This window comes from Anguilla rostrata, chromosome 1 (assembly GCF_018555375.3).
Source record: "Anguilla rostrata isolate EN2019 chromosome 1, ASM1855537v3, whole genome shotgun sequence".
NCBI lineage: Eukaryota > Metazoa > Chordata > Actinopteri > Anguilliformes > Anguillidae > Anguilla > Anguilla rostrata.
In genome coordinates, this window is record NC_057933.1 from 58,334,955 (window position 1) to 58,355,789 (window position 20,835).

The 20,835-nt window shown below is 40.3% G+C and overlaps 1 protein-coding gene across 2 annotated transcripts in view; it reads right to left on the bottom strand.

Moving 5' to 3' along the window:
• The window catches only part of dnah5 (dynein, axonemal, heavy chain 5), a 79,202-nt gene that overhangs the window by 49,443 nt on the left and 8,924 nt on the right, over positions 1–20,835 (bottom strand). The window contains exons 1-23 of one of the 2 annotated variants that reach the window (XM_064344970.1): positions 17,091–17,596; positions 15,622–15,756; positions 14,772–14,856; positions 14,185–14,321; positions 13,587–13,805; positions 11,152–11,289; positions 10,885–11,061; positions 10,517–10,630; positions 10,191–10,298; positions 9,989–10,111; positions 8,854–9,069; positions 7,043–7,150; positions 6,854–6,939; positions 6,322–6,643; positions 5,219–5,425; positions 4,248–4,419; positions 3,781–3,926; positions 3,437–3,608; positions 2,300–2,548; positions 1,734–1,930; positions 1,322–1,412; positions 678–820; positions 200–401 (exon numbers count right to left, since the gene is read on the bottom strand). In XM_064344970.1, the coding sequence (XP_064201040.1) occupies positions 200–401; positions 678–820; positions 1,322–1,412; positions 1,734–1,930; positions 2,300–2,548; positions 3,437–3,608; positions 3,781–3,926; positions 4,248–4,419; positions 5,219–5,425; positions 6,322–6,643; positions 6,854–6,939; positions 7,043–7,150; positions 8,854–9,069; positions 9,989–10,111; positions 10,191–10,298; positions 10,517–10,630; positions 10,885–11,061; positions 11,152–11,289; positions 13,587–13,805; positions 14,185–14,321; positions 14,772–14,856; positions 15,622–15,756; positions 17,091–17,171 (3,628 nt within the window). In that variant the 5' untranslated portion in view covers positions 17,172–17,596. Of the gene's footprint in view, positions 1–199; positions 402–677; positions 821–1,321; positions 1,413–1,733; positions 1,931–2,299; positions 2,549–3,436; positions 3,609–3,780; positions 3,927–4,247; positions 4,420–5,218; positions 5,426–6,321; positions 6,644–6,853; positions 6,940–7,042; positions 7,151–8,853; positions 9,070–9,988; positions 10,112–10,190; positions 10,299–10,516; positions 10,631–10,884; positions 11,062–11,151; positions 11,290–13,586; positions 13,806–14,184; positions 14,322–14,771; positions 14,857–15,621; positions 15,757–17,090; positions 17,597–20,835 lie in introns of those variants that run through there. The other variant, XM_064344963.1, reaches the window with a different exon arrangement.

Genomic DNA, 20,835 nt, shown 5'->3' on the forward strand with positions numbered 1-20,835 from the left:
AACCATGGTGAGGTCAGGATTGTCCCTCCCCGTGCATGTACATCAGTCTGTGAGTGACAAAGCTGTGTCTGCATGGGAGTGGGAATGTCTGTAAAGGGTGATTTTGTGTGTAACAGTGTCTGTGTGGGAGAATCGGTAGTGTGTGTGAGTGTGTGTGTGATACAGTCTGTATCATGTATGTGTGACAGTCTGGCAGTACCTGTGTAGAGAGCCAGGGCTCCCACAGTGACAAACTCAGGCTCAGCATTGATCTCCAGCTCCAGGTCTCTGTAGTAGAGGATCTGAGACTCAAATTCAGAGAGAAGGGGGCTGCCCTGACTGAACTCCAGGATCGTGGTATCCCGATCCTTCCTCCAGATGTGGTGATATCGACTGAATCGATCCAGAGCGTTCGTCACATCCTTACCAATGACAGAACAAAGACATTTCAAATTCTGACAGCAAGCATTAAGGACATAAAGCTCAAAAAATCTACATGTCATCATTTCTAAAATATTTTTTACTTCAGTTCTTGAAATCAGGCAGGTAATGGGATATTTGTGTCAACATAATAGACATAAATGATCAAATTAAGATATGCAGGCAGAGGCTCAGTAGAGCAACTATATACTTCAAAGCATCCTCAGTTTGTAGACCTGGTAGAATTCAGTTCAGTTCCCTCCCCACCATCTTGGTACCTTTCTGGAGGAGTTGATAGAGGTACTCAGCACTGACACCAGCTTAACAATCTCCTTGTTCTCTGAAACACTCTTGTAGTAGTTCCTGGACTGGAAGGGTATGGTCTGGTTCACAGAGGCCGAGATGTCTGAAGTACTGCCATCTGAAGGAGACACTGGGTTTGAACTCAGCCTAAGCACTATAGATCGACAGAAGGCCGGCATATATTTTGTATGAGGAAGAAATACATTCATACTTATTATATACATACTTATTTTGGGTTTATCTGGGCAAATTCTGGTGTTAAGAAACTAGCAGTGGTTAAAACGGTCCAGTCCGTCATTTTATTATTTTTAATTGTCGGGAATCTATCCAGAATAATTGCACAGAAAGTCAGATGAGTGGTTGGACCCGCTGGGCTGAGCTTTAATCACTGTGTGGGGCTCCTACAAAGCCTTCCACCAATACTGTTTTCGACAGCCAATACTGTTTTCGAGCCAGCCCTGTGCACAGCACTCACTTTTCCACATGAATCAGCCCAAGCTGTACCCAGCATGAGCCGAATGCAGTTATTAAGGCACTCGGTCGAAAGCTATTGGTCCATCAAAGTGGATTTACTGCAGTTACACTATGTTCTGCGAATGAGTGGTTTTTCTCCCCGTACCAGCCAGGCTCCTGAAGGTCTCCCCTTCTTCGGAGTCGCTGTCTCTGCTGTCCTGCCTCAAAGCAGCCATTCGTCTCTCACACATCTTCCCCTGTTTATAGATAAAACGTTACCCTTTTTAAATTTTGAAACCATACACTACCTGCTACCCCACGTCAATTCCCAATAAACATATGTACATCAACAATGACTCCCTGAAGCCAGAAAGCATGCATATTTTGCAGGCAGAAAGCTCTTACAGTGCCCATATCTCTCTAAAAGATTATAAGCTCATATTCACATTTTTGCATAGTACAAGCTCATAAGCATGTCTCTCTGCTCGATGCAAGGTAATAATCCCTGTTTCACACACAGTACAAGCTCAGAGCACCCTGCTGCAGCTTCTCTCACGCAGTACGGGCTCATTCCCCACCTTAGAGATCCTCTCCTTACTCCACTGGCCAACTCCTTTGCTGACGCTGACCACACACTCCACCGCCCGGTTCAGAGCCTGTTGGATCTCATCCAGTACCGGCACCATAACGATGTTAGGAATGGACAGCGTGACATTGGCCCGGAAGATGGGCTGTTGTCCACTGCCTTTCTGTCGAGTGGGAGAGTCGCTTTCGGCTGCAGGGTCAAAGGTCAGAGAGTTACTAACCATCAGAGGACAAACTGAATTACACTGACGGGTAGGCAGACACATGACAGCAGAGTTGAGTAAAGGACCAATGGACATTGATGATGCACATTGATACTGCTCTTCAGTCTGCATTCGTCTCTTAGAGTGCAGGAGGTGCCCTGTAATGCTCCATTTAGGAGGAGATCATATTCAGTCCTTCCATCTTTCTCACAGACAACACTAGTCTAGAACTAATCACTATAAAAGCTGGACACTGCCTAAACTAATCCCAAACAAAATACAAAAAAACATCCAATTCCATCCCAGCACTCAAATGCGGCCACAGAGCATCATTCCCATGGAGACGAGCATCTCACCCAGGAAGTGCAGCAGGGAGGAGGCGTGGATGCGCTTGCGCAGGGCCTCCAGGGTGTTGCGCGTCAGACGCAGCAGCGCGTCAACGTTGCGATGGTTGAAATGGGAAAGCAGCTCCTCAGCCTCTTCCTCCATCACCTCCATGAGATCCCTCTTCCTCCTCCTCCTGGTCAGGGGCGAGGGGTTCCCTGTGCTGGCCGCCGTGGTGTTCCGGGATAGCAGTCTGACCTCTGACCTCCCTTCTTCTTCCCCTTGGAAGACATCAGGCAACCAATCAAAAACCGTCATTCAAATTTTATTTTATATTGGCATTTTAATAAACTGTCACAGATTGAAGGTCACATAAATAATTCATAATATGTCAAAACGTAGTATTTTATATATAGTATGACATTGTATTAAAATAATGAAATAAACAATTCCCTTTGAGGTCAGAGTACATGCTAAAATAGAAATTTTGGTTGTGGTTTATGTTAAACTTCAATGTACAGTCACATACTCTAAATAATAGGACAGAATATCAACAGGGATATTAAACACTCGTGCAACTGAGCCATATGCATAATTTGGCAAATCTGAATGTTTGCAAAATAGTTCCATGATTATTTATTATTTTTTCGCAATGTGGGGCTGAACATGTCCCATTCCCACCCTAATTTGTAATGTCCAATTATCTGCAACTACAGTCGTTGACTGGAGAGAGTTTAGACATCTGCAGTTTTCCTCAAAAACAAGTGGTGTTGCCAGCCTGCTTCCTTCCAAATGGCAGACTACAGCTATGCTTGAACAGAGTGAAGTCAGAGGAAAGCCACTCATATGCAGCTTTGACCGTGCAAGCCACGGCTGCCCAATCGACCAGCAGGGGTCATCGTAGAGCAATGAAATACAGATCTCTGTCTGAACCCTCCCATGCCCTGTGCAGTGCAATCGCCAATTGCGCATAGCCCTATGGAGCTACCAGCCCCGGGCGGCACTGGCACAGCCTGGATTCAATCCAAAACCATGGGGCTCAGTGTGGTGCTTTAACAGAATGAGCCACCCAGCAGCCCCTTCCATGAGAATGTAGGATGGACTTTGTGTAAGGGAGGATGAAAGGGGCTTTGGAGTATATCAGGACGTGGTGCTGAGTAGAGCCTCACCATCACTGTGCTCCTGGGTCTCTCCGCTCTCAGCTCTGCTGTGCTCGCGGGCCTTCTGCTCCCCCTCTCTGTGCTGCTCGAAGTCCAGGAGTATATTGATCAGCTCATTGGCTGCTTCCTCTACCAATGAGCTTTTATTGTGTAAACTCTGAGCTGCCTTAATGCAGAGGTCCTGAGAAAAGAGAAACACAAGCAATTTTACCTTCTTACCACTGCTAATGCTTGTGGATCAGACCTATTAATGGCACAAACATTTTGTTGATAGCTTCCCGCATGCTTGAATGTTCATTAGTTGAGAAGCTGCTCTCGGTTGGTAGGATGCAGTGTATAGCTGCATAGATTACCCTTGTGGTCTGGACAAACTCCTCACAAGTAAAAGGTTCATCTTCAGGAAGCAGGCATAGCGTAGCGCTGCTCATCTCCTGCAGAACGGCATCGATGCGGAACTCCGCCAGGTCATTCACTCTGTCCATCAGCAACTCAAGGTCCGCTGTGACAAGAGTCATCACTGGTTAATAAACGCTAAAAATGTTCACCTGCACATTCAGAATTCTGTACAACATGCAAACCCTTAGGCAAAAAACCAAGCATTTGGCTTGAACATTATTGCTATACTGTATACATGCAGTGCCTTTGATCTATAGTTAGCTTTTTGCTTAATGGTATGGTTCACTTTTTGGGTTTTTTTTTTTTTTAATTGCATGTTTTCAATTGCCAGACAGTGTTGGTGTACGATGAAGGACATTTCACGTATTTAGAGAAGTTTCCGATCCCTTTGGAGTGGTGTTAATGTGGTTGTTAATCAGCTTACCAAGGGCGGTCATTATACGGTTGATGTACTTTTCTATGTTCAAGGAGGACCAATTGAGGAAAGTCAAGCCTGGTAGGACAGCCTCATCCACTTTGGCCAGATGGGGGGTGGCCAGCTGGAGGAAGGCAGTCTGAATCTTTCCCCGTACTCTGGCGTTCTCTGTGAGGACCAGCTGGCAGTGGAAAAAAGTGTGGTCAGCATCTCCTACTCAGGTTTCACTCATCACCAGTCCCCAACCTCACCAGACTGTACTCATCAGAACATCCCACTCATCACCAAACCCCTTATCACCAGGCCCTATTCACCAACAGACTCATACTCATCCCCAAACCGCCTTCATCACTGCATCCCACACATCACCAGACCACCTCATCACCAGAGGTGCTGTCACTGTTCACTTGCACAAGATACTCGACTGGCTACAGGTATGTAATTGTATACATATTATAAAAATGATAGCTGCCCTAGATAAAAGCACCTACCAAGCCAAACGTCCTCTCTCCCGGCTCAACTCACACTAAAACTCTATTTATTTCTGTCTACCGAGAAAAACAAAAATAATAATAAAAGATGTCACTGCATTGCATAGTTAATGCTGCATTATATTGCATTTTTAAAGAATACTGTTTGTTTATTGAGTGTTTCATCTCACTGTATCAGGTTTCATTTCACTGTGGGGACACAGGGGACTGGTGCCAGATGATTATGAGGAGATTTACACTCATTCACTTTTCAGTATTCTGAGACAGAACACCCACTGGAGGGAACCGATTCAAAACTTCACTGCTATTTTTTTTTTTTTTATTTTTTATTTTTTATCATATCATATCATATCATAGGATACATCATCAAACAGTAATAATATAAAGCATATAGATATTCCATAGGTTTAACCTATAAATAAAAGAAAAGAAAAACAGTGTAGTTTCTTCATTGCAATGTCTGATGTGACAAATATAAGTAACGGGCACCTGCAGTTTGTTGTAGTTCCTCTTGAGGGCATCCTGTTTCTGCTGCAGGATAGTAGCAAAGGGTGGGGTCTCTAGCCCCATTCTCGTCATGCAATCTGTCTCCCGAATCTGGGTCAGGATCTGAGGGTCAAAGTTCACAAACAGCTCCCCCGTCTCTGAGGACTTGACCAGCAAAGAGGCCTGCAAGCCTGCTTTGGCCACCTCGATCTGGGGATGACAAGTTTCAGAACATCACCACAGGCTTTCAGGGCAAAACATTTTAACTTCAGATTCCGGACACATTTTCAGTATCCTACAAAAATAGCATTTACATTACTTAATTAAATAATTAAATAAATACTGCTAAAAATACTGCATGAGAGACTAAAATCTGTCTAAAATATCCTTCAAGCCAACACCTTTATGCATATACATAGTATCATTCTTTATTTTAAGTACTAGCATGGATAAAAAATAGGCTTAAAGCTCATTAAGAATTGTACAGCATGTACTGTATTCTAAATATGGTTATAACTGTAATCCATTGTATTTAATATACATTAAACAGGGCACTGTAAAACATGGTTGATACAATCATATAAAACAAAATGTCCTTTATGTTAAACAATTAGTGGTGACAAAGCAACACACACATGTATAATAATGATTGCTTCATGGTTCATGGAAGATACCACCCATGTACACACACATACATGCACACACTACGCACACACACACAAACACACATGCACATAAATACACACACACAGACACATGCACACACTACACACACACACACACAGAACTCCAGACATTGAAAAAGTAGCAGATGTTCCAGGGGTGCTGGCAAGTATGTGAATGCAGCTGTTCCTAGCTCCACTGCCAGAAGCCATACATGTTTCTGTGCCCATAAGCCACATTTAGCAGCTTTATTTGCAACCCAAGTGAGCCAAGTGAAGCGGTGAGCATATGTCGCATTTCAGCTGTAAAAAATGTCCCAGTCCAGAGCCAAATGGGTGTGGATTTCAGCGCCTCCATTTGAACCAGCTTTAGATGTAAACAGATACAGGTGCACCCACATCCTCTGTTTGAGTGCCAAAAATGATACGGGTGTGAGCTCCTACCTGTTTGAGCCAGCCACGGTGGTACAGCACCTCATACTCCAGCAGAACAGAGGCCACCCTATTGTAGTTACGGATGATGCGCTTAGCCTCTGGGGTGGACAGAACCCCAGGGTGCTCCTGGAAGAGGTCCATGGGTTGCTGCAGGCGACGGAACAGCTGCCGGGCCCACATGATCCGGCCCGCTACAGGTGGCAGGTCTCGAGCAATAGGTGGATCGCCCTTCTGTTTGGTATAAATCCTGGACACCATCTCAATGTCCCTGCCATAGTTCTGAAGAATTCTCTGGTACTTCTCGTCAATTCCTAGCTCAGGAATGCCAAGTCTAGGAAGGTTAGAGGTGGTTTTAGAAAAGAAAAGTTCATAAAGTTAGCATGGAAAAATGTACATTATTTAAGTGAACACATAAAATTTCCATATTCAAAATATTCCCCCAAGGTTTCCTAACCAAAAAACAAATACTGTATCATATGTTTCTGTTTGCAGTGTGGTTATTAGCTCTTCATTCAGATTCCATATTTGTGCTTTAAAATACCTTTCAAATTTCTTCAGCACACTCAAGGCTCTTTCTGTATTCTGAATTTTATCAAATGTGCTTTCCATAAACGTCTTCAACTGATTCTGGAACCACACAACAAAAGACAGATACAGTGAATACAAACTTTGTTCTTAAATGTTGCTTAATTTTCATTCATCTCTGCTCCAGAAACAGGGAAGGACTTACATGAAGCTCCTTGGTATTTCTACAGAACTCCTCATAATCCTGATCGAAGTCCATTCTTCGTTGGTCAAGGAAACTGTACTGTTTCCTCTTCATAGTTAACACAATGCCCTGAAGCACATACAGAAATAATATCAACTAATTTCTTGTAGGATGTTATATGAAATTCATACCAAGCGCCAGTTTGGAAATAATTATAACTGACAGCAACATCAGCAGCTTCATAAATAAAATGAATAGGCTAATTAACACAGTCTAAGCACAATGTACATTCATGCACTTGATTTAGAGTCGATAGGCACTACTGAAGTTACTGAAAAGGACTTAAACAGCAGCAGGTGTATAAAGTATAAAACAGCAGTACCTGTTCCTCTGAATGGCTTGCCATTAAATATTTATAGCTTTACAAAGTCCCAGAATTACCAACTAATCTTTACCAGCTTTTGTTGAATTATTAAACAAGAACAGATCACCACAATGTCCACAATGCTGAACAAATTAAAGATACTCCATCTTTTCCCAGCAGTAATACAAATAATTTCAATAGGACAACCACACAAGTGCAGTAAATTGAACCTGTTTGACATGTAAAGGTTTGCTCAAGCATCTATTATACAACCCCCAATAAATGGCAAAAACCCAGTTAAACACAAAAAGTATAAGTAATGAATCATGCATTTATGAAAGTGAAAAAATAGCAACAACAAAAAAAAGGAATTTGACTAAAACTACACAATTACCTCCCATTTTTCCTGCATTTCTGCAGTCTGTCCAGCAGGCACAGAAGAAAGGTCAAACAGTTGCAATTAATCACAGGGCCAATATATCTTGCTCACTATAACAGCTGATACTACTGATGGCATTATCAGGCAGTACATACTATGTCCAAATGAATAAAGTGTTTTGCCTTAATTCCGTCAGTAATCAATATATCCATTTACTGAAACATCTCACTCCAATGGAATCATTCCAGACATTCTGAGATTTACACAAAAGCATAAAAGTAAAATAGTGTACTTTCATAAAGTCATTCCAGTAAACGTAAATATCCAGTAAAATGTATGGACTTTGGAGTCTTGTATGTGTTATTGCCCCCTCAGTAGCCCTGCCTGTTGGGCCATGTGGCACTAGCATAAAACAGCAGTTAGACCACAGGAAATCCTGCAGATGAGTGTGCACATAGATGTGACACTGGATATCAGATATGATACATCAGATAGGATATCTGTATATATTATATATACTAATATTTTCATTATTATTATTGTCATGACAGCACAATAAGTGCTCTACACAGGAGCACAATGAACAAACAATATCAGCTATAACCATTTTCACTTAGCACTGTCACTTCAGCGATGTGTTTCAACCAATTCAGTCTTTATCAGGCACTGGTCATGAATTGCATGTCAGAAATCTTATGACCTCATTAGTAACAGATGGATATTTATGTCCAGATCAATAAACAGCCCGCTTAGTTATTGCATGTTATACGTACAATACCCCATCAGTCACCCGTCATCAAGATAGATGGTTTCCCATAGGACTAAAAATCGACAACCGTGAATAGAACTTTCATTTCATAACTCTTGAACTTCTAGCTAAATCTCTGGAAAACACCATTCCACGTCCAACAAAATTGCCAAACATAAATAACAATTGTTTGCATTTAAATAATGATGAACTAATTGTGAACCACAGTTGGGCTATAAGGAACAGAGTCTTCCATCAGCACACTGAAAATGACCCCTTGCAGGCATCAGATTTCTCATTTTATCACACTTACACATGAGATGTACATGCCATGAACTCACCTGAAATCTGGTAGCCAGGGTCTCCAAGCCCTCAATCTGGGAGTCCTGCAGGGCTGAGTATGTGCTGATGGTGCTGAACATGCTAAGTATCTTGTTGAGGCGCTTTTCAAAAGTGTCAAACTTCCCAAAGATGTACATCTCACTGAAATCAAACTGTCTCTCCGATGGACTCTGTTCCAGCTTTTGTTTGGTTTTGTGGAAACAGCTCTGGTACTCCTGCCAAGTGCAAAAGTAAAACATGTTGTAGTCACTGCTGCTGACACCTTTTTAATGACTTGAATTACACTCCGCACCTTGATTCCAAATCTGTCTGATTTTTACAGGCTTGTGTATTCCTCAAAAATAAGAAAGTGAAAATTCCACCCTAAGGTTCAAGACAATTGTGTATTAATTCAAGGCCTCTACCCTAATCAAGCTTTGATGGTCCCACACACAGATTAATTATTACTCTAATCTATTCTGCAATAATATACAATCTGGTTCATGCTGTTATGCTAATATTCTATCCCATGCTTTTAGTCTGTTACTCCAACCAATATTGTAACATCAGTACTGTGAGCAATACTGTGTCTGTAATACTCAAGCCCACAGTGTAGCACTAACACTGTAACCCATGCTGTATTTAAGACTTTCAATTAAAAAACATTTACAAGATACTGCCCCTGATACCCCAAATGTATGCTGAAGGGATTTTTATTAGTTCACAATTCTGGCTACCTATTTATACAATTTGCTGTTCTAATGCAATATGCCCATGGTGGATGGCTCAGCAATACTGAAGATAAATTATGAGAAGCTCTCTCACAAAACACTGCAGTGTCAGCTTAACAGTCAGTTGTTTATGTTATAAGTGGGCCTACATAGAGAAAGACTTTATGGAGTATTTTTTTACAGATGTCTATAAAATTCCTCACAAAGATTCATGATTTTTGAGCTTCATAAAATAGACATTATGAAAACAAACAACTGAGATACACAATAATGCTTTGATCACATTTATAATACACATATATTCAAATGATAAACAAATACATTTTATTTTCTTCTTTGCAAGTAATGCTGTAGATGAATAGTATAGTGTGTTGGTTCAATAGTTCATTATGCATGTATGCTAAGTTAACAGTTTTGTCTGTACCTTGTTCAAGTGGATAGCAGCCTTTAGTTTCTCGGCAACAACATCTTGGGACTGCTCCCAGATCGTGGCAGTGCCATTGTTAGTGATGTAGGCCTTGCAGGCTGTAATCATTTGATTTGTAACCTGCAGGAAATACAACATCGATATAAGAATGAAATGGACTTGCTCCTAGCTCACTACACATGAACAGGGCTATACTTACTTTCACAAAAAGGGAGGTGATTTTCTCAGAGGTGTTGTAGTAGCGAGAGATGCTGTGAATCATCCTGATGGCATTGATAAGTCCTGGGATTGCCTCCACCATGGAGACCTGGGGTCAGTAACCACATAAAAATCAAACTGACTCAGAATAGGCCATGCACTCTCAGACAGCATAATTATTAATGGCCGCCAGTATTCAGCCATGTACGTGAGAATGACCTTGGTTTCTACATCATGGAGATTAAAGAGCAGAAATTATAATGGCAATAACTGCATCTACTGAAATATATTTTCATGCTTGCATTAGCTCTTTTAGATTTCTCTTACAGGGTCGCTATTGTACAGAGGGTCGCAGAACTTCTCCAGCGTGTACAAGTACTTCACATTGTCCTTGGCTTCATTCGCTGAATCTGTGATCCTGATGTCCAGTTCTCGCCAAGACTGAAGGTTAAAGATGTGATCAGAGAACACAGAAACACAATGCTTTAACAGGCAGGTAAATGATAACAGCAAGCATAGAACTGAAAATGTCATAACGAAGAGCAACGCTATTCTTTTTTTGAATAAGAACAGCAAAATACAGGCAGCTCGTTAAGCAACAAGAACAAGACTAAACCTGAAAGTTTTCCTCTGAATGACTGAAATAAAACTAGGTTTGTGTGTAGCACGTGAGTGTGGTGTGCGTTGGGTCTCACCTTTATGAGTTTGGACTTGGCTACCATAAGGACTCCCAGCACTGCTTTCACATCAGGGCTCTTCAGCTGGTCCAGCAAGTAGTTGAAGCGGGACATTCGCTTTTTCCAGTGGTCCAGCTCAGCCCGAGGGCCCAGGTCATCCGCCTCCTTCCTAAGCTGATTGCTCTCTGCCAGTACCTGAGCACACACCCCAGAGCGAGTACTTGTCAATAGAAGGAAACTCTCACTCTCCTGCTGACCTCCATCAAACCTCCCATCACTCCTCACCTGTTCAATCTGCTTGATCCACACTTTCATGCAGGCTTCTATTTTCTCCAGTGCTTCTGTGCTGTTGGCTACAGCAATGTAGTCAGAGGGTCCTTTAAGGGTCTTTAAGTCAAATGTGTCACATTCTTTTAAGGTGACCTGGAAGGCGATCAAAATTGATTGTTCATCACTGTTCATTTTTGTTACTGCAACATTAAAGTGACAACATTTGAAATTTAATGAAGCACCACAGTTTGGTATTCATCCTTACATACTTCAGTATGCACAATTTATATCAAACAACATGATGTCACAATGAATTAAACTGGACTATTTAAAGTAGCTCTATCCCTTCTGCCCCTTAGTGGTACAGAATGCCGATAAAACAAATTCCACGATTTATTACAAGGCCACCGCAGAGAGTGGCATATGCCCCCGACCGTATGTTGTGAACCACATAATGTACCACATTGGACTTGACCCCACGAAGGCTGGTTTCTATTGGTGACCGCTCATTTAAGAACCAGCCTTCGTGTGGTCGAGTCCAATTCAACACCAAAAAATCTGCCTGATTGACAAAGGTGTTTTCTGTTAAATGAGCGGAAACCAAATTCAAGATGGCGGCCGTGGCGGCCATATTGAATGAGCGGTGGAGTCACCGATCGAAACCAGCCTTTGTGTGGTCAAGTCCAATTCACCACCAAAAAATCAGCCCGATTGACAAAAAATCAGACAAACACGCCACAAGTTTGCACTCAGCGTCTGCAATAGAGTCTTTATTAAGGCAATAAATGACATAAAAACAAAAGAAGCCTCCCTTCCCTGATCGCACATTACACTCTGAACCACATCATAAAACTATTTTTAATACTTTCTACAGTTACGTTGACTGGTTTATCTTTGCATGAAAAAATTGAATGCCCTTTCAGCTTTCACTACAGTGCCTCAGATCACCAAATATATCAGAAAAAAAGTCTTAAATGTCCATATATAATGTACTTGCATTCACTTTTGGTATATCCAATACTTGTGCCTTTATGGTACTTTTGTCCATGTAAACGTTTTTGTACTGAAGCAAGTTAGTTCTCAAAACAACTTAGTATTGTGCTGTAAAATATATTTATAATTATGTTGTATCAGAGAAAAAGGTTTTACACTGTGACAAATAATTAAATAGCTTGAAAAAGTAGATCTGAATAAGAGGCTTTATTTTCAGATTTGGAAAGTGGAGACTCACTTGAAGAGGTACTCCAAACAGAGGGACAGGCCCACTGGTGGGCACGTAAGTGAAAAAGCAAATTTAGTGTTCTCCTTATTATTTATTTTTCCACATCAATTTTCTGTACGCTACTCCTCCTACAGCTTTTAAGCAAGACCTACCAAGTTTGCCAAGTAGCTTCACCTAGATGCTTGTGCTGTGTGTGTGTCAATTGCCCAAATATTTTTTGAGGCATTTCAAATTTTATATCAGAAAATGTACCATTGATTAACACTGAAGGAACATTCTGAATCTGAACACATTTGCAGCCGACATCACAATTGCCTGCTGCAGCTGCCACAGATACAGACGTCTCTCTCTTTCTGAGAGATTCTAACAGAATAAATCTCTAGCAAGGTCAGTAATGTTAGCAGCATCAACACAAGTTCGATCCAAACTAATATTAGCATTCAGTTATAATTTAAAATTAATTTGGGACAAATTCTTGCAGAATTTCACTGCTTTTAGTTATTTGCACATTTTTTTCCAGTGGTAGGAAACATGGGGATGAACTGTGTATAATAATTTTGCCACTAGCTGATGTGGAGTTTGTGGAATATGTAGTAGAGTTGTATTTTTACATACATTACGTGCATACCATAATTCCTTACATTTTTCCTAAGCTTTGAAACTTAGGCTTGCTGGTACACTTGGACCCTTCAAATAATAAATAATATCATAAGTCATGTGTCTGCTGTGTGTTGCCTCACAGTCTTTATTTAAGAGTAGAGCAAACCTGATGGAAATTGCCTTTCTAAGTGCTCAGGCTCAGGGTTAAAAATCAATTCCAACATTACAGCTACAATACATGTCTTGTATTTATGTTATGATCATCATCATGTACCTCCTTGTCTTTTAGAATGCATTTTTGTTGTAAAATGTGTTGTGTTTATTATGCAAGCTGTGATGCACAACAAAAGTCAGCTGACAATAAATATCAGATTATCTATCCATCTATCTGTAATTCTGGTTTCCTGACAGTTTTTCTGTTCTTGATGTGTTCCCAGAGCATTTACATGCTTCCATCACATTGCCTCGGATCTTCCTTTGTAAACATGATACGTCATGGTAATTTTCCAGTGGTTTCATGATTTCATTACCCTTTCATTCATTCAACTGTGAGGTGTGTCCCTCTGCATAGACCTCAAATATCAGAGACAGGTGTTTTAATGATCAGCCTGGGGAATAACTGGGTCACCTTCTCCATAAGGCTCTCCTGAGCCCCTCCAAGCACAGCCACAAAGCTCTCCAGGGAGCTGAGAAAATCTTGCCTGACCGCAAGGGCCTGGGGGTTGGCCAGCTCCCCCCAGCCATGGTGCATCTTCTTCAGAGTGGGGATGAAGATCTCGGACAGCAGCTGCTCCACACTTTTCAACAGACCCACTTCCGTGGTGTCCAGCATGTTAAAGTTCACATCCTGCACAGGGCCCATGGACAACCACAATCAGTGAAAGTTTGTTATTTTGTATTAAAAATATTTTTAATATTATAAAGTAGTGACTATTTATTTATAGTTCTTATTTTTCTTGTAAATTAGGATGTTATTTTCTTATATTCTGAAATATGACATTAAATATCTTTTTAATACTTTCTATGGATTTGGCTCAATAATATTAATACTAGAAAAAACTAATATACTGAGTCACTGAGTCGTGAGATAGCCATGAATGATGATCGTAAATATAATTTCATGATACTTTATCATTCTCCTGACAAGCTAAAATTGTGTGGGGACCCAGGATCTGTGTATCGCTGCAGTAAAATAAAGCAGCAAAGAAGGCTGGGTCGAGACTCACCCTGTGTACATTCTCAGAGGTGATGGCTTTGGAGTTGTTGGCTCTCGTGAAAAACACACACACTCCATTCAGAGCCACGTCTCGGCCCTCTGTCACAAACACTTTGGGTTTCTTATTCCGGCTGAGGGAGGCAGCCGCTGTCAGGGTCAGGACGCAGTAAACCCGGTTATAATCTTTAATGTTTAACCATAATCAAGACATCTGCATCTGTTCAACCAACAGATGCAGACATTCTGCATATCTGTATTTGGCAACATGAGGGGTTGTTGATGAGGGGTTCGGTGCTATGTGCTGTTGGACTGTCGGCCGTATCTGTTCATCTTGGACTACATACATCTTTCAATGTGCTGAGAAATGCATCAAAACGTTCTTTTATGTGTGCAACAAATTACCATCACTGGCCATCTTCGGTAAGAAGTTACATCTGTATACAAAGCATTATCTCTGCATTTCTACAGATGGTATTGAGGTTTAGATTCTACAGGCCTAAGTACTACATCTCAAAATAGATTTCCGGCCCATAGTTTTGTATTAGTGATTTAATTTCACAGGAACTCCTCCCCCAGTAATGGAGGCGGTTCTCTTACCTGCTTCTGTTGGCTCCACCTCTTGGTAGTAGAACATGATATGGGAAAGTCCCCCGGCAGCAAAGAAGTGTTCCATTCGATCAATCTGAGAGAGAGGCCACAGAAAGAGTCATAACAGTGTCATCTTTCGGTTTAATTATTTTTACTTTCCCTCAAATCTGATCATTTAATCAAAATATCAAGAAAAGCCAGGGGCTGTGAGCTGGCATATTGAGCCCATGAGCTACAGTAAATCCCTGTGCATGGCAGTCTGGAACTGAATCCTGACCAAGCGAATTGCTTCAATAATTAATGCTATTGAAAACACAGATGAAGTTCCTTCATCTGACTTCACTGACTAGCTGTAGGTCTATATCAATATAACCTCTTTCCAAAGAAAATACATACCACAGCAGATTCTAGACAAGAAAGAATTATCTATATAATTACAATTCTATATGAAAGAATTAGGTTTCTATGAATTTTCACCTTTTGTAATATCAATTCATTCCAATTTGGAATGCCCAAGTACCACTCATGCTGCACTCTCCTCTAAAGCAGGAGCAAAGCATCTGATGTTGCCTACAGTATGGCCCAAGCACCCACTAGAACAGGATGGGTCATCCAGCACACAATTGCTAATCTGCAGAATTAATGGGGAAAGCTTACAGCTTTCAGTTGAGCTTAAATTTGTGTTCAAGAATGAGGAAATTAGGGGAATAAAGAAATGAAGAATTCTCCTGCAGACAGCTGCTTTAGTAGACGCTTATCTTTTCCATGAGCTGCCTTGTGCTCAGGTGGGCTTAATGTACCCAGGGAAGAATGTATAGCACTCTAACATGGAACTGAAATGGGTGGAGTGTGGCATCACCTGTGTGCCTTCCAGAATGGCATCCTCTACATCAGCCTTCTCCAGGTCCAGGCAGGATGCCACGATGCTGAGGACATAGTCATGTCTGCCATCCAGCTGGGCACGTTTGGCCTCCCGCTCTTCCTTCAATTTTTGCTATAAAAGTCAATAGGATGTCATGGTCAGACATGTTTCTCCAGAGAGAGAGAGAGAGAGAGAGAGAGAGAGAGGAGAGAGAGAGAGAGAGATGCACTGATAAGCGTGTGCGCAGATAAATGTGTGTATGTGTGGAAAGAGAGATGGAAAGATTCAGAGATTCACACCTGATAGCAGTTGTGTGCAGGTGTCAGTTTCACAGACACAGTATACAGAAATAAATGCCATCACCTCAAACTGAAGAAAACAACTTGCACCTAATTTCACACAAAGGAGCATCAAAACCAGTCAGAAAAATGTATCGCTCTCTTCCTGAATTCATTACAGAACATCATAGTCAATACATTACCAGAATAAAGATAAAAATAAAAGAAGGAAAAAACCAAAAACAAAACCACCAATGCACACAGTATCAAACCAAAATCAACATCAAAAAGAATAAAGTAAAACCTGTCACAAATCATCAACCCAATTCCTGACACTACCCCCTGCCCCCCATCATGGCAATGTGATATTACAACCTTCCTCATCAGCCAAACAAACTACACCCCCAATACACCAAATTCTAAAAATATATATATCAATATTGTTATGCAGTTTGTAGTATGCATACTCAAACCTCAGGTGCACCGAGACAGACAGACAGACAGACAGAGAGAGAGAGAGAGAGGGAGGGAGGGGGAGAGAGAGAGAGAGAGCGGGAGAGAGAGAGAGAGAGAGCCTGACATCTGAGTTTACAGCACATAAGAACTCAATGTTCTCCTTGTGTCTAGAGCTACTCTCACCCTCAGACAAACATGTTTCTCCACTCAGAGACTCACGGGTTCTGATCACATCTTCAAAGAGGGCTGTTAGAACTCAAACAGTTTTCTCATTGTCTCAACCACAATGAGTAAAGCATAAATTCTTCAGTAGCAAGACATATGTGCATCTAAGAAATGTTTTCAAAAGTTTTCTGTACTGTCGGTCTGACTTTGTTTCATGCGTTGTCTCCTTTCCCTAATCTGAGGTAATGGACAAAATCAAAGTGATGCTGTCCCATGATTCTTAGAGGTCCTTATAACGTGATATTCTGTCTGGCTTTACTGTTGTATTTTCTCTACAAAATAAAATAAAAATCTTTCCTGCCACTGAACCTGTATTTAAAGTCCTAAAACCATAAACAAAAACTACAACTAAATATATAAAAACAGATAAACAGTGAGCAGCAGTGCAGTCCTTCTCTGCAGTAAACATGGATAAAAAAGCCAGCATTGAGTCCAGAAACAATTACTGAATCAATAAATCCATGAATCAATAATAACCGAATCAGTTCTATTTTAAAAGATACATACTTTAAAGGCAGTGATCTGGCTGTTGGATATAACAGATGAGTACGTTTCTCCTTTACTGTTTGAAGATTTTGAGTCAGCCATTTTCCACAAAAAAAGATTTAAAAAATAACATCCAGTGTCCGACGGCCGCAACCACAAATAATCCTGTTCAAAAATATATTAAGAAGTTCACACAAATATAAAAAATTGAAAATGTAGACCTGACATCCAGTTTTCAGCTGCAGATTCATCCCACACAATTCAAAAGTAAAATGAAAAAACAAAAAACTTCCCTCCCAAAAAGGTCCCACATTTTGATTTATGTTGAAAAGGCATCCATATGCGATGATGTCCTCTTTCTACTTGCCTCTTACCAGTGTATGCAATACCAGAGCAGCCCAACAAACTGTCTGCAGGTTACATCAAGAGTTAGACATAGCAGGACCAAGAAGTTAACAGTTAAACAATGAATGTTGTCTTTCAGAAAGTGGACGGGGCCCCACAAGCCAGACCGTAAAAGTTCCAGGAGCGAGTTGTTCTGTGGTGCTGCTTGGTAACACAATCAAAGGACAAATAACTGGCACCCATTCTGTGTGGAGAGCTTCCTGTGGCACAAGCAGATGCTTTGCCCCCCCCCCCCCCACACACACCCCACACACCCCACACAGTACCCTCCCCATTTTCGTCAGGGAGTTTTTGGAGCAGGACCATTAATCTTTGGGCAAGCTGCATTCAGCTGGCAGGGATCACTGACTTGAGTGCATGTTGATGCTGCAGGTAATTCTTCTTACGAAGCCCTTTGTAAATAACTCCAGTTTTTACACAGACAAAGAAACTAATCTTTTTGGATGGGACAGGCAGACTATTGAAATAAAGGACAAACTTCAAAGGTCTAGAAATCAGTCCTAATTTATCTCCAAAGCACAGTGAGCCAAAGCTTACATTTTACATAATCTCCTTAGCAAAGACTGTGCAGTGAGTCAAGACCTTATGAGCTACTTTTACTGATCTTACATGCCCCTAAGATTTCATAAATATTTTTATTAAATTTCTGCTAATTTTACAGGTACTATAAAGAGCCAATGTCCGTTCAACAACATATTTTACCAGCTAATGCAATATGCAAGCTGATTCCTGATGCACCACAATCAAGAAGCAGCAAGACTGTCATGAAAGAACGCCCAAAGGCAATAATTTGCAAGTATGCATTTACAAGTACCAAACACAATACATAGAACAGAAGGGGAAGGAAGTCCTGACTGAACAGGCATTTACACTGTTAAACAACGGCACAATGATAAAGTCAAGGGAAACAGCATGGTTGATTTCTTTTTACAATAGGCACCAGAATTCATTCCAGAAAGCTACAATCAAGAAGAAAAAAAGCACACAGGCAATTTTTGTATAGCCACATCCCAATGAAGTGACGCTTTAAATAAACTTATTTTGTTTTAAGAAGCTTGCAGTTCTCTTTGTTTTTTCTGCAAAAAAGACTATTGTCTACACCTGGGCCTGCCTTCTCAGAAAATGTCATTTTATTGCGCTTTCTGCTACATTTTTTAAAAAGCACAGATTTACTAGCAGCAGCTACAATTCACTCTGGATAAAGACCTTTAAAATGGCATAGGCCTACATAGTAGATGTCACCATCATTCTATTTAGATTCTGTGCCATTGGAGCATGACGCTTGCCTCAACATAAAAACCTCACAATTCCATTTTAAATGGCAGCAAAGATATTTTATCAAAGAAGTAATTTTCTAAGATGATAACCTCTGATAACACCAACTATAAAAATGAAGGACAATCAGATGAAGTTTTATTTCATTACAAATCTCAGCTTACAAGTAATTACAAATTAATGCATGCGAAAGTAATGCTTAAAATTAACTGAACAATATGTTTGTCTAGGTATCCGTATTATTAAATCTAAAGATGACATTTAAATAAAGGGAAAATTTGTTTTTAAACTTGCATGTCAAACTCACTGTGAATTATTTTTTTATTTATTTTAAGTCTGATTCCATAATTGGGCATACATTTCACAATGCATAAATGTTTCAAAATTGTCCTATCCTATCCATAAATCAAACAGAGGAAGGGAAATTAATGAGGTAAAACAGTTTTGTTCTCCTCTTACTCTACCACTCAGATATACAGATAGTACTACGCTATTTTGAAATCAATGGAATGGAAATTTCTCTTCCATTGACTAAATATAGTTTTTGGCGTTTATGGCTATTTTCCTTTCTCAGCAAAATGTCTTAATGAGCGTCTCTGTAAAACGCACTATACACATAAAATTGAATTTATTTGTATTGAAAATAACCACTGAAAATATAGTCTAATCACAGGTTTTCATTTTTTTTTTTTTTTTTGCATATCTCTTGCATATTTTTAATTTATATTCAAATGATATTCTTTTACATTCCACATCCATATAATGGGAAAACATTTAAATTGCTTTGGTTGAAAGCATCTTAAATATACAGGGAAAATAAATTGCATTTCACAATTATTTGCATTTCACAATTATTTAGAACTCCACAGATGGAAGGAACTATTGAGATTTTGCCTTTAATGTGTGTGTGTGTGTGTATGCATGTGTGTGTGCGTATGTTCTATCTGATCAGTGTCCAGGATATCCAGCCTATTTGAGTGAGTGAAACAAATAATTGCGTAGTAAAATACTCCCCCATATCTTCCACAGTCTGATGGTTCTAAAAAGTAGGAAGGCTCATCTGAATCACAATGTTTTAACCATGTTTGTACAGGCGTTGACATCAGATAGGAAAACAACTGTTTTGCTTTAGCCTGTCATTAAGTCTCCTTTATTTTGTTAGCAAGAGATCCTGAAGATAATTTGCATGCACTCTGGTACAGCTAATAATACTATCCACCGGGAACTCACAGTATTCTGACTTTATTGCACTTTAAATGAGGATGGTAAACAGAATTTACCATCTCTTCATTGATAAACACACTGAAAGCTTCCCTGCATCAGTGAACATACAGCTTGGCTCATTTCCTTGCGGACAGTAAAATTTCATCAGTTCCTTCAAGTCTGGTATCAGAAGAGAGACACAAAACATGTCTGGGCTTGAGAAGACAAACAGAGTTAGTGATCCCGTAACAAACACAAGCACTGCGTTGGTGTGGGAAACCATCCACATACATGTGAGTCACAACCGGCAAACAACTGGATTAAATAATAAAACCAAAACCTGCTGGTTGCTCGGTGACGGTTAACCATCAACAAAAACACAATCTACACTACTCAACAGTAAAGGTGCAGCTCAAAGAAAAAAGGGCTTGACATCCATATCTTTCTTTGCCTGCAGACTTTATCTAGGCTGATTATTTTCAATGTTTTGCCAAGCTTAAAACTTAAAATTGGTACTTTTCTTGTTCTTGCACCCCCTGCCCTAATGGGTTGTGTGTTCCTCATTTAGAGAAGAACTTTGCAAAATAAGAATATTTATATGAATGGTACAGGTACATACGTATCAATGTAACATGAATGACCAAATAAATTCTAGCTTCAGCTAGGTTAATAGATGGATATTTGTCCATTAAATGTTTTAATAGTCCTGAATGGCTCACATTCAAAACAGTTGTGACAGCTCTAATATTCCTTTAGACTTATGTTGTGTGTTTCTCTCCACACAGGATGGCCCCATGAGTGAAGTTCCTCCCCATGTTAGCTTTCTCCTGATTTAGTCAGCACATTAATGTTGATTACAGGTAATCTCATAATCCACTCTGGC